The 10,009-nt window shown below is 38.2% G+C and overlaps 1 protein-coding gene across 1 annotated transcript in view; it reads right to left on the bottom strand.

Annotated features, from left to right (window-relative positions):
- NDUFS4 (NADH:ubiquinone oxidoreductase subunit S4) overlaps positions 1-10,009 on the bottom strand; it is a 163,455-nt gene that overhangs the window by 119,854 nt on the left and 33,592 nt on the right. Inside the window, exon 2 of the mRNA XM_007951533.2 lies at positions 2,370-2,448. Coding sequence (XP_007949724.1) covers positions 2,370-2,448 — 79 coding nt within the window. The remainder of the gene's footprint in view (positions 1-2,369; positions 2,449-10,009) is intronic.

Below are 10,009 nucleotides of genomic sequence, written 5' to 3'. Positions count from 1 at the left end.
TCCAAAGAAAGGTGATCCCACAGAATGTGGAAATTATAGAACAATATCATTAATATCGCACACAAGTAAGATCTTACTGAAGATAATTCAGAAACACAGCTGTGTATATATACACACACACACACATACATATACACGCACCAAACCCACAGCCACAGAACTAATTCCAACTTACAGCACCCCTACAGGACAGGGGAGAACTGCCCCATAAGGTTTCCAAGTCTATAAATCTTTATGGAAGCAGACCGGCTCATCTTTCTCCCACAGGGGGACTGGTGGATTTGTACTGCTGATCTTTCAGTTAGCAGCTATATTAGTTAACCATTATGCCACGAGAGCTCCTATAGACATAAATATGACACAATAAATTGTGATAAAGTTTATAACAGAGTAAATATTTTTAGACTATACAAGTGGGACCTAACCAAGTCATAAGGAGCTCTGGCGGTGCAGTAGTTAATGCACCTGCCTGCTAACCAAAAGGTTGGTAGTTCGAACCCACCAGCCACTCTGTGGAAAAAAGATGAGCCAGTCTGCTTCCTAAAGATTTACAGCCTTGGAAACCCAATGGTGGTTGCAGTGATTCAGAATTGACTCGATGTAGTGAGTTTAGTGTTTTTAACCTCATCATACTTGACTAAATAAGGGATGTTTGATTAACATGTGAAGAATAAGTAGATGTTAAAAGGATACAGAGCTAGAGGGGTGGTAGAAAGCATCCAACAGGGTGAATAGGAATAATGATTGCCCTAAAGCAGGAAAAAGAACAGCAAGCTCCAGGTTTAGTGTGGCCAAAGTACAGAGTTTAGAAGTGAGTAGTGTACAATAAACCTAGAGAGGATGGCAGAAGCTAAATCATGCAAGCAGGCCCTCAAAGGACATGTTAGAATTTAAATTTTACCCTCAGGGCAACTAGAAGGCACTAAAGGATTAAATACAAGAGGGTGACAAAAATCAGCATTTTAAAAAGACAAACTGAGCTGTCCTATGGAAAATGTCCTGTGGAAGATTGAGTTACTTATGGCAACATATTAAGAGGCTAACAGGAGCTCTGGTGGCATAGTAGATAAGGCATACGGCTGCTAACCAGAAGGTCAGCAGTTCAAACCCTCCAGCTACTCCACGAAAGGAAGATGGGGCGATCTATTTCCATAAAGATGTACACCCTCAGAAACTCAATGTGGGTCGCTATGAGTTGGAATAGACTCGATGGCAGTGAGTTTGGGTTTTTTTCTTTTTTCTTTCTGGTAGTTAAGTAGGTAAAAGATGACAGTAGTCTAGATTAGGATGATGGCAAAGTCTATAGACAAACCTAACAGATAATTTGAAGATAAAAACCAACCAGTGTTGAGCATAGGTTGTGTTTTCCAGATTGTCTATTTTCCAATGTATTTCTCTGTCTGTATTTTTAATGGTACAAATACAAATTTTAAGACCAATTATTTAATTATAATTATAGGCTCAAAATTGAGTGATAAAAGATTGTACAAGGAATAATAAGAAACATACCTATATATTTGACAATGGTAAACCAGATATAAAATTTTAAAATATGCTTATACTAATACACATTTCCCCCAGAAGTCTTGGAAACTTTACAAAATTTATGCTATTGTTCAGTATAAACATAAATATCAAGTTGCATCAAAAGTAATGGACCACACATTGAAAAATTTTATAAGCAATGCGGCCAAAATTCTAATCTGTTACTGATTAAGAGAAGAATGTTATTCATTTGTTGTTAGTTGGAATCTAACTTTCCTGAATATGGAGAAATGGGATGTGTATGTGTGTGTGTGTGTGTTGTGTGTGTATCCAAAGAATAGCAATAACACTGCGGGGTTCCAGGAAAACCCAATTTACTAGTAAATATCTTACAAATTCATTAAGTAGAAGTATAAACAGGTAAATAAAAAATATATTATTACAAAAATAAGTATCCCAATTGCAACTTCTAAACAGCAGCAAAATGGATGCTTTTTGTCCTTTCAATTTATTAATATCTGTATATGACTTAATATTTGTATATAATGCTTAACACCAAAACTAAACACCAAACTCACTGCCATCTAGTCAGATCCAACTCAGAGCGTCCCCTCCTTGGGTTTCTGAGGCAATATCAGTATGGAAGTATATTGCCCAATCTTCCTTTCAAGGAATGGCTGGTGGGTTTGAAAAGTGAAATGCCCTTAACACAGATTATCTTTTTTTGTGTGAATAAAATTTTTCCTCAAAATTTACAAGCAATCTAGAAATTCAAATTCAAAAATCTCTTTTCCAGAAGAACCCAGAACACCATTCTGAATTTCTACTGTACAAAAATAAACTTGAAGGTAGAATCATAGCAATATGTAGCAGAAAGTTCTTACCAATTTTTCATCAACTGTGATGAGTTGTGTGTCTCGAGTTTGATCCTGTGCCAATCGCCATGTGGACGTGCTCAACAACCTGCAGTGCAAGACTTTAAGTTAAAAATGATCCATGTAATGAGAAAAGAGAAGCAGACAAATCTTACAGGGGAAATAAAAAGGAAGAAAGAGAAGAGGGCACAAAAATCCTTTCTTTCTGCAATCAGTTCTGTCTGTTGAAATTTTGGCAGACTCTCACTTGACAGCTCACAACAGGCTGTACTTTACATCAGTCTACAGGCTGTCAAAGAATAGCCACTAGTGACAAGGACTGCACTGCTCTTTATGTGTGTACTTTGGCTGGTTTGTCACCATCAGCAGAAAAATGCAAGCAAAACTATATCAAGTGTTCTGGAACTCTGATTTCTAAATGATAGCATCAGGAAGAAAAAAAAAGTATATCTCAAGCATATTCTTAATGGACTAAAGTTGCTGTTGTTGTTAGGTGCCATCAAGTCAACTCTGACTCATAGCGACCCTATGTACAACAGAATGAAACACTGCCCAGTCCTGTGCCAGCCTCAAAATCCTTGCTATACCTGAGCCCATCATTGCTGCCACTATGTCAATCCATTTTACTGAGGGTCTTCCTCTTTTTCACTGACCCTCCACTTTACCAAGCATGATATCCTTCTCCAGGGAATGGTCCCTTCTGACAACATGACCAAAGTAGGTGAGATGAAATCTGGCCATTCTCGCTCCCAAGGAGCTTTCCAGCTGCATTTCTTCCAAGACAGATTTGTTAGTTCTTCTGGTAGTCCATGGTACTTTTAATATTCTTCACCAACACAACTCAAAAGCATCAACTCTTCTTCGGTCTTCTTTATTCACAGTCCAGCTCTCACATGCATATGAGGCAACTGAAAATACCATGGCTTGGGTTAGGCGCACTTTAGTCTTCAAAGAGACATCTTTGCTCTTCATCACTTGAAAGGTCTTTTGTAGCCAATCTGCCCAGTACAATACATCGTCTGATGTCTTAACTGCTGCTTCCATTGGTGTTGATCGTAGAACCAAGTAATATGAAATATTTGACAACTTCAGTCTTTTCTCCAATTTTCATGATACTGCTTATTGGTCTGGTTGTGAGGATTTTTGTTTTATGCTAAAATGAAATTCATACTTCAGACTATAGTCTTCCATCTTCATCAGTAAGTGCTTCAAGTCATTCTTACTTCCAGCAAGCAAAGCTGTGTTGTCTGCATACTGTAGGTTGCCAATGAGTCTTCCTCCAATCCTGATGCCATGCTCTTCTTCATATAGTCCCGCTTCTCAGATTATTTGCTAAGCATACCGATTTAATAAGTACGGTGAAAGGCTACAACCCTGACTCACTCCCTTCGTGATTTTAAATCACGCAGTATCCCCTTGTACTGTTTGACTGATAGCCTCCTGGTCTATGTACAGGTAATGTCTGCAGATAAAAAGTTTCCTCATTCTCAACTCAAAACAAATGTAGGTTAAGTAAGAGTGATGTGTATAATCAACAGCTAAAGGAGGACATCATGTTTGGTTAAGTAGAAGGCCAGCGAGGGCAAGGGAGACCCTCAGTGAGGCAGAATGCCATGAAAGCCCTAATGGTAGATTTGAACATGCTGGTGATTATAAAGATGATGCTGGATTAGAACATTTTGTTCTTTTGTACATAAGGTCACCATAAATCAGAGTTGACCCAATAGCAGTTAACAACAGGAACCTGAAATATAGATTATAAGATGTATAAAAAATTCACCCTGAGAGTCCTATGGTGGGTGTAGGGGGGCAGCTCATAGAGGCTAGTATGCAGCTTCCACAGGATTTGAAACCAAGGAACAATAAGACTATGCTACAACTGAACAGGAAAGATTTTGCAATACATGTTAAGACAGTGAATTAATTAATTAAATAACTATAGATCCCAAATGGAAAATTACAGACGCAGGTAATGATTTGTTATTCACTAATTCTCACACAGACAAATTTGTAGTATAATCTTCTAGTGAAGAACAGAGTTAATTTATTTAATGATAGTTAATAATTGTCTTGCATAAAGCTAAAGAAACCAAGGAGTATAATATACATGTAACATAACGTTCTAGAAAATTTAGAAAAGGTGACGGTAGGGGAGTTTGATGGAGGGAGGGTCTTTAAATCACATATAATATTATCACATCAATATGCCATCACGATTATATTTCAGTTTACTTACTTCTGGCTACTTTTCATGTCCTATATTTTTATGTTTTTGAACATTTTAACTGTGGAAAATTTTAAAGAAAAACATCGATTTATGAGTGATAATTATACTGCATTTCCACAGGGGCTTTCTAAAACAAATCAGAACTATTGTGCTCCATCTGTTAGAATCACATGGACTATATAATAATCTCCAATTGTTAAGAGCAACATATACTACACTTACTAGAAGAAACTTTAGAGAGCAACAAATTCCTCACTTAACAAATTTCCAAAGAATGAAACAGAGGTTCAGAGAAGGTAAAGTCATTTGCCTATATATAAAACTACTTAAGAGGTAAAACCAAGGTTAGAAATTAAGAGCTGGAGGTCTATTTCCCCTCTCCTTGAATCTGAGCTCTACAACTGCTTAAGCAACAGAATATAGTACAAGTGACATTATGTCTGTTTCCAGGCTCAGACATTAGGAAACTAGCAGTTTCCACTTCCTGCCTCTTGGAACATTCTCTCCAGAGATGTTCACTCTTGGAACCCAGCCACCATGTTATAAGGAAGTCAAAGCTGCCCTAAAGTGAAGCCATTTGACGAGGAACTGATAGTTCCTCACATGCCAGCCATATGAGTGAGCCATATTGGAAATGGATCCTCCAGTCCCAGTTGAGCCACCCCAGCTGACACCATATGGTGGAAAGACTAGTTGTCCCTGTTAAACCTTGCTAAACTACAGACTTGTGAGCAAAACAGATGATATGGTTGTCGTTTAAAGCCACTGAGTTTTAGGGTGGCTTGTTTCTACCAAAAGATAACAAAAATATCCCTACCAAAAATGATGTCCTGGACTTTTGGACAAATCAAAATTCCTAATCCAACAGAAATCACTAAGGAATCAGTGAATCCTCAGTCTTTTGATTGTTGTTATGTGCCATTGAGTCAGACCCAACCCACAGCGACCCCTCCTTTGGTTTCCAAGGCAGTGTCACTACGGAAGTAGATTGCCCAAACTTCCTTCTGAGGAGTGGCTGGTGGGTGTGAACTGCCAGCCGTCTAGTTAGCAGTCAAATGCCTTAGGCACTACACTACCAGAGCTCCTAGTCTTTTGATTAGAAACAATTAATTAATGTTTTTTTGACAATTTATTACCAATTGAATTAACCCAATTTCACTTTAAATCAGGAAGTGTTTACTTCTATGCTGAACCATAAGGAAGTATTACTGAGAATTCTGACTGAAATGATAAAATAATCATATAAACATGGTTGCTGCTTAGGTGAATCACCTCCAAATTTAGGATCTTGAAATCTTTCAAGATGCTGAATTAAAAGAAAATTAAAGTTGGCATCAGCATACTGTACTGAGTAGACAGAAGCAAGAGAGAACTGATTGTTAATAGAAAACTAAGGATGAAAAGCCAAGGGACTGTTTCAGTATTTGGGGAAAATATTTTGAGTAAAAGGAGACAAACACTGGACAAATATTTTTGGTTAACTTCAGTAGAAATAACAGTGAAGATAATTAGTTTACAATCTATCCACAATACCATAGATTATTTGTAATTCAGAATAATTTCTAATCATTATCTACACTACTTAATATTATCTTAAAATATTCAACTCAAGTCAGCTCATAGCTGTCCTTTCTCTCATTATTCTTAGCCATGTAGAACTTGTATCAAGAACTAATTGCAGTTGTGCCTCTGGACCCTACTCTGGCCAAAAACTTCAACTAATCCTTTGAGAGTCATCCAAAAGACTAAGGAAAGATTTGTGCAAGAGGGTTAAGTATAATTATGCTCACATACCAGGCTCTGGAATGGAACTGACAAACACTAAGGAGGAAAATAAGGGTGAGGCATTGGAGGGCATAATGGAAAATGTAAATGACAAGGAAATATACCCAAGTTTATAGCAACAAGTTATCAAAATAAATATAAATAAGATAAAAAATAAGGGGCTCAAGTAAGAAAGACAAAATGCCATGATGATAATTATAATTACAACATAAAACACAAAGTATATATGAAAAGTTCTTAGTTAGGAAGGTCAAATCATGGAAAAGAATAATGCTACTGATTTGGAATGCCCTACAAGGAAGGACTTGCTGTATTTTAGCTTGCAGAAACCCTGGAAGCTAATATATTTATATTTACAGATTATTAGTCTATAAATTAAATATAATAGTGATAAAAATCCTAATGGAATTATTTATAAAAATTAGATAATTCTCATCAAGAAGAAAAAATCATAAAAATAACCAAGGATATAATGAAATACAATAATGAAATAGGATGTGCTTTGCCAGGTAATATACAACAGTGATTAAAATATTGTGCTATTAGTGTAGGTACAGACCAATAGATAAATTGTATAGAACATACTAGAGTCCAAAAACAGACTATGCACATCTGTAAATACTAAAGGTACAATTTCAAATCATTGGTGAAAGGCTTGTCGTTGTTGTTGTTATATACCATCAAGTCGTCTCCGACTCATAGCAACCCTATGCACAGCAAAATGAAAACACTGCCTGGTCCCGCACCAGCTCCACGATCCTTGCTATACTTCAGCCTATCACCACAGCCACTGTGTCAATAATCCATTTTGTTGAAGGCCTTCCCCTCTTTCATCAACCCTCCACCTTACCCAGCATAACATCCTTCTCCAGGGAATGGTCCCTTCTGATAACATGACCCAAGTAGGTGAGATGAAGTCTGGCCATTCTCATTTCCAAAGAGTGTTCCGGCTGCACTTCCTCCAGGACAGATTGTTAGTCCTTTTAGCAATGCATTTCAGTATTCTTTGCCAGCACAACTCAAAAGCATCAACTCTTCTTTGGTCTTCCTTATTCATTGTCCAGCTCTAAGGGAGCTCTGGTAGCATAGTGGCTAAGGCACTTGACTGCTAACCAGAAGGCTGGCGGTTCAAATCCACCAGCCACTCCTCGGAAGGAAGGTTGGGCAATCCTACTTCCGTAGTGATACTGCCTCGGAAACCCAAGGAGGGGTCGCTATGAGTCGGGGCCGACTCGACGGCAAATAACAACAACAACAACAACAACATACATAAGAGGCAAATGAAAATACCAAGGCTTGTGTCAGGCACACCTTAGTCCTCAAGGAGACATCTTTACTCTTCAGCACTAGAAAGAGGTCCTTTACAGCCATTTCCCCAGTGCTATATGTTGTCTGATATCCTGACTGCTGCTTCCATTGGCATCAATTGTAGAATCAAGCAATGGGAAATCTTTGACAACTTCAATCTTTTCTTCATTTATCGTGATGCTGCTTATTGGTCCAGTTGTGAGGATTTTTGTTTTCTTTATATTGAGAGGTAATCCATACTGCAGACTGTATTCTTAAATCTTCATCAGTAAGTGCTTCATGTAATCTTCACTTTAAGCAAAGTTGTGTCGTGAACGTATCACAGGTTGTTAATGATTCTTCCTCCAATTCTGATGCCACGTTCATCTTCATATACTCCAACTTATCAGATTATTTGCTCAGCAGACTGAATAAGTATGGTGAAAGGATACAACCCTGACACACTCCCTTCTTGATTTTAAACCATGCAGTGTCCTTTTGCTCTGTTTGAACAACAGCCTCCTGGTCTATGTACAGGTTCCTTCCTCATGAGTACAATTAAGTGTTCTAGAATTCCCATTCTTCTCAATATTATCCATAATTTGTTATAATCTACACAATTAAATCATTTTGCATAGTCAATAAAACACAAGTAAACACCTTTCTGGCATTCGTTGCTTTCAGCTGAGATCCATCTAACATCAGCAATGATATCCCTTGTTCCATGTTCTCTTCTGAATCCAGCTTGTACCTCTGCAAGTTCTCTGTCAATATGCTGCTGCAACCTTTCTTGAATTATCTTCAGTAAGATTGTACTTGCATGTGATATTAATGATACTGTTTGATAATTTCCACATTCTGTGGGATCACCTTTCTTTGGAATGGGTACAAATATGGATCTCTTCCAGTCAGTAGGCCAGGTAGCTGCCTTCCATATCTCTTGGCATAACCAAGTGAGTGCCTCCTGTGCGACACCCATTTGTTGAAATATCTCAGTGGGTATTCCATCAATTCCCAGAGCCTTACTCTTCGCCAATTCCTTCATTGCAGCTTCGACTTCCTCCTTCAGTACCATTGGTTCTAGATCATGTGCCACCTCCTGAAATGGATGAAGATTGACCAGTTCTTTTCGGTACAGTGACTCTATGTATTCCTTCCATCTTCTTTTGATGTTCCCTGCATCATTCAATGTTTTGCCCTTAGAATCTTTCAATATTGCAACTCGAGGCTTACATTTTTTCCTCAATTCTTTCAGCTTGAGAAATGCTGAGCGTGTTCTTCTCTTTTGGTTTTCTAACTCCAGGTCTTTGCACATTTCATTATAGTAATTGGCTTTGTCTTCTCAAGCTGCTCTTTGAAATCTTCAATTTTTTTTATCTTATCATTTCTTCCATTAGCTTTAGCTACTCTTTGCTTTCTTTCCTGGGGAGTGGGGTTCTGTCTCCCAGCCCCTTACCTGGATCTTGCCACTTTTGTTGTCCCTGGTGTTCCCTCCCTTTTCTGCTTTGGGGTGGGCCTGTCTCCCGGCCCCTTAACTGGAACCTGCTGCTTTTTTCATTCCCAGCATTCCCTCCCTTTCCTGCCTGAGGGGTGGGGGGTGGGGGGATCCTGTCTTGTGTTCCTTTCTTGTGTTCTTAATGACTTCTTGCTTTCTTCATGAATGTTCTTGATGTCATCCCACAATTCTCGTTTTCAGTCACTGGTGTTTGATGCATCAAATCTATTCTTTAGATGGTCTCTAAATTCAGGAGAGATATATTCAAGGTCATATTGTGGCTCTTATGGACTTATTTTAATTGTCTTCAACTTCATGTTGAACTTGCATATAAGTAGTTGATGGTCTGTTCCACAATCAGCTCCTGGCCTGGTTTTGGCTGAAGATACTGAGCTTTTCCACCACCTCTTGCCAGAGATGTAGTCAATCTGATTCCTGTGTACTCCATCTGGCAAAGTCTACATGTATAGCCATCATTTGTGTTGTTGTAAAAAAGGTATTTGCAATGAATAAGTCGTTGGTCTTGCCAAATTCTATCATGCGATCTCCAGCATTATTTCTGTCATCAAGGCCAAATTTTACAAATGTCAATGATTCTTCTTTGTTTCTAATTTTTGCATTCCAGTCACCAGTGATAATTAGCACATCTTGATTGCACATTCAGTCAATTTCAGACTGCAGAAGTTGACAAAAATCTTCAATTTCCTCATCTTTGGCTTTGGTGGTTGGTGCATAAGTTTGAATAATAGTCATATTAACCAGTCTTCCTTGTAGGCGCATGGATATTATCCTATCACTGACAGCATTGTACTTCAGGACAGATCTTGAAACATCCTTTGTGATGATGAATGCCAC

This window comes from Orycteropus afer, unplaced genomic scaffold (genome assembly GCF_000298275.1).
Source record: "Orycteropus afer afer isolate SDZICR_OR568_19922 unplaced genomic scaffold, OryAfe1.0 scaffold00296, whole genome shotgun sequence".
Taxonomy (NCBI): domain Eukaryota; kingdom Metazoa; phylum Chordata; class Mammalia; order Tubulidentata; family Orycteropodidae; genus Orycteropus; species Orycteropus afer.
Note: the sequence above shows the minus strand (reverse complement) of the source record. Positions and strands in the feature narration are given on the sequence as shown.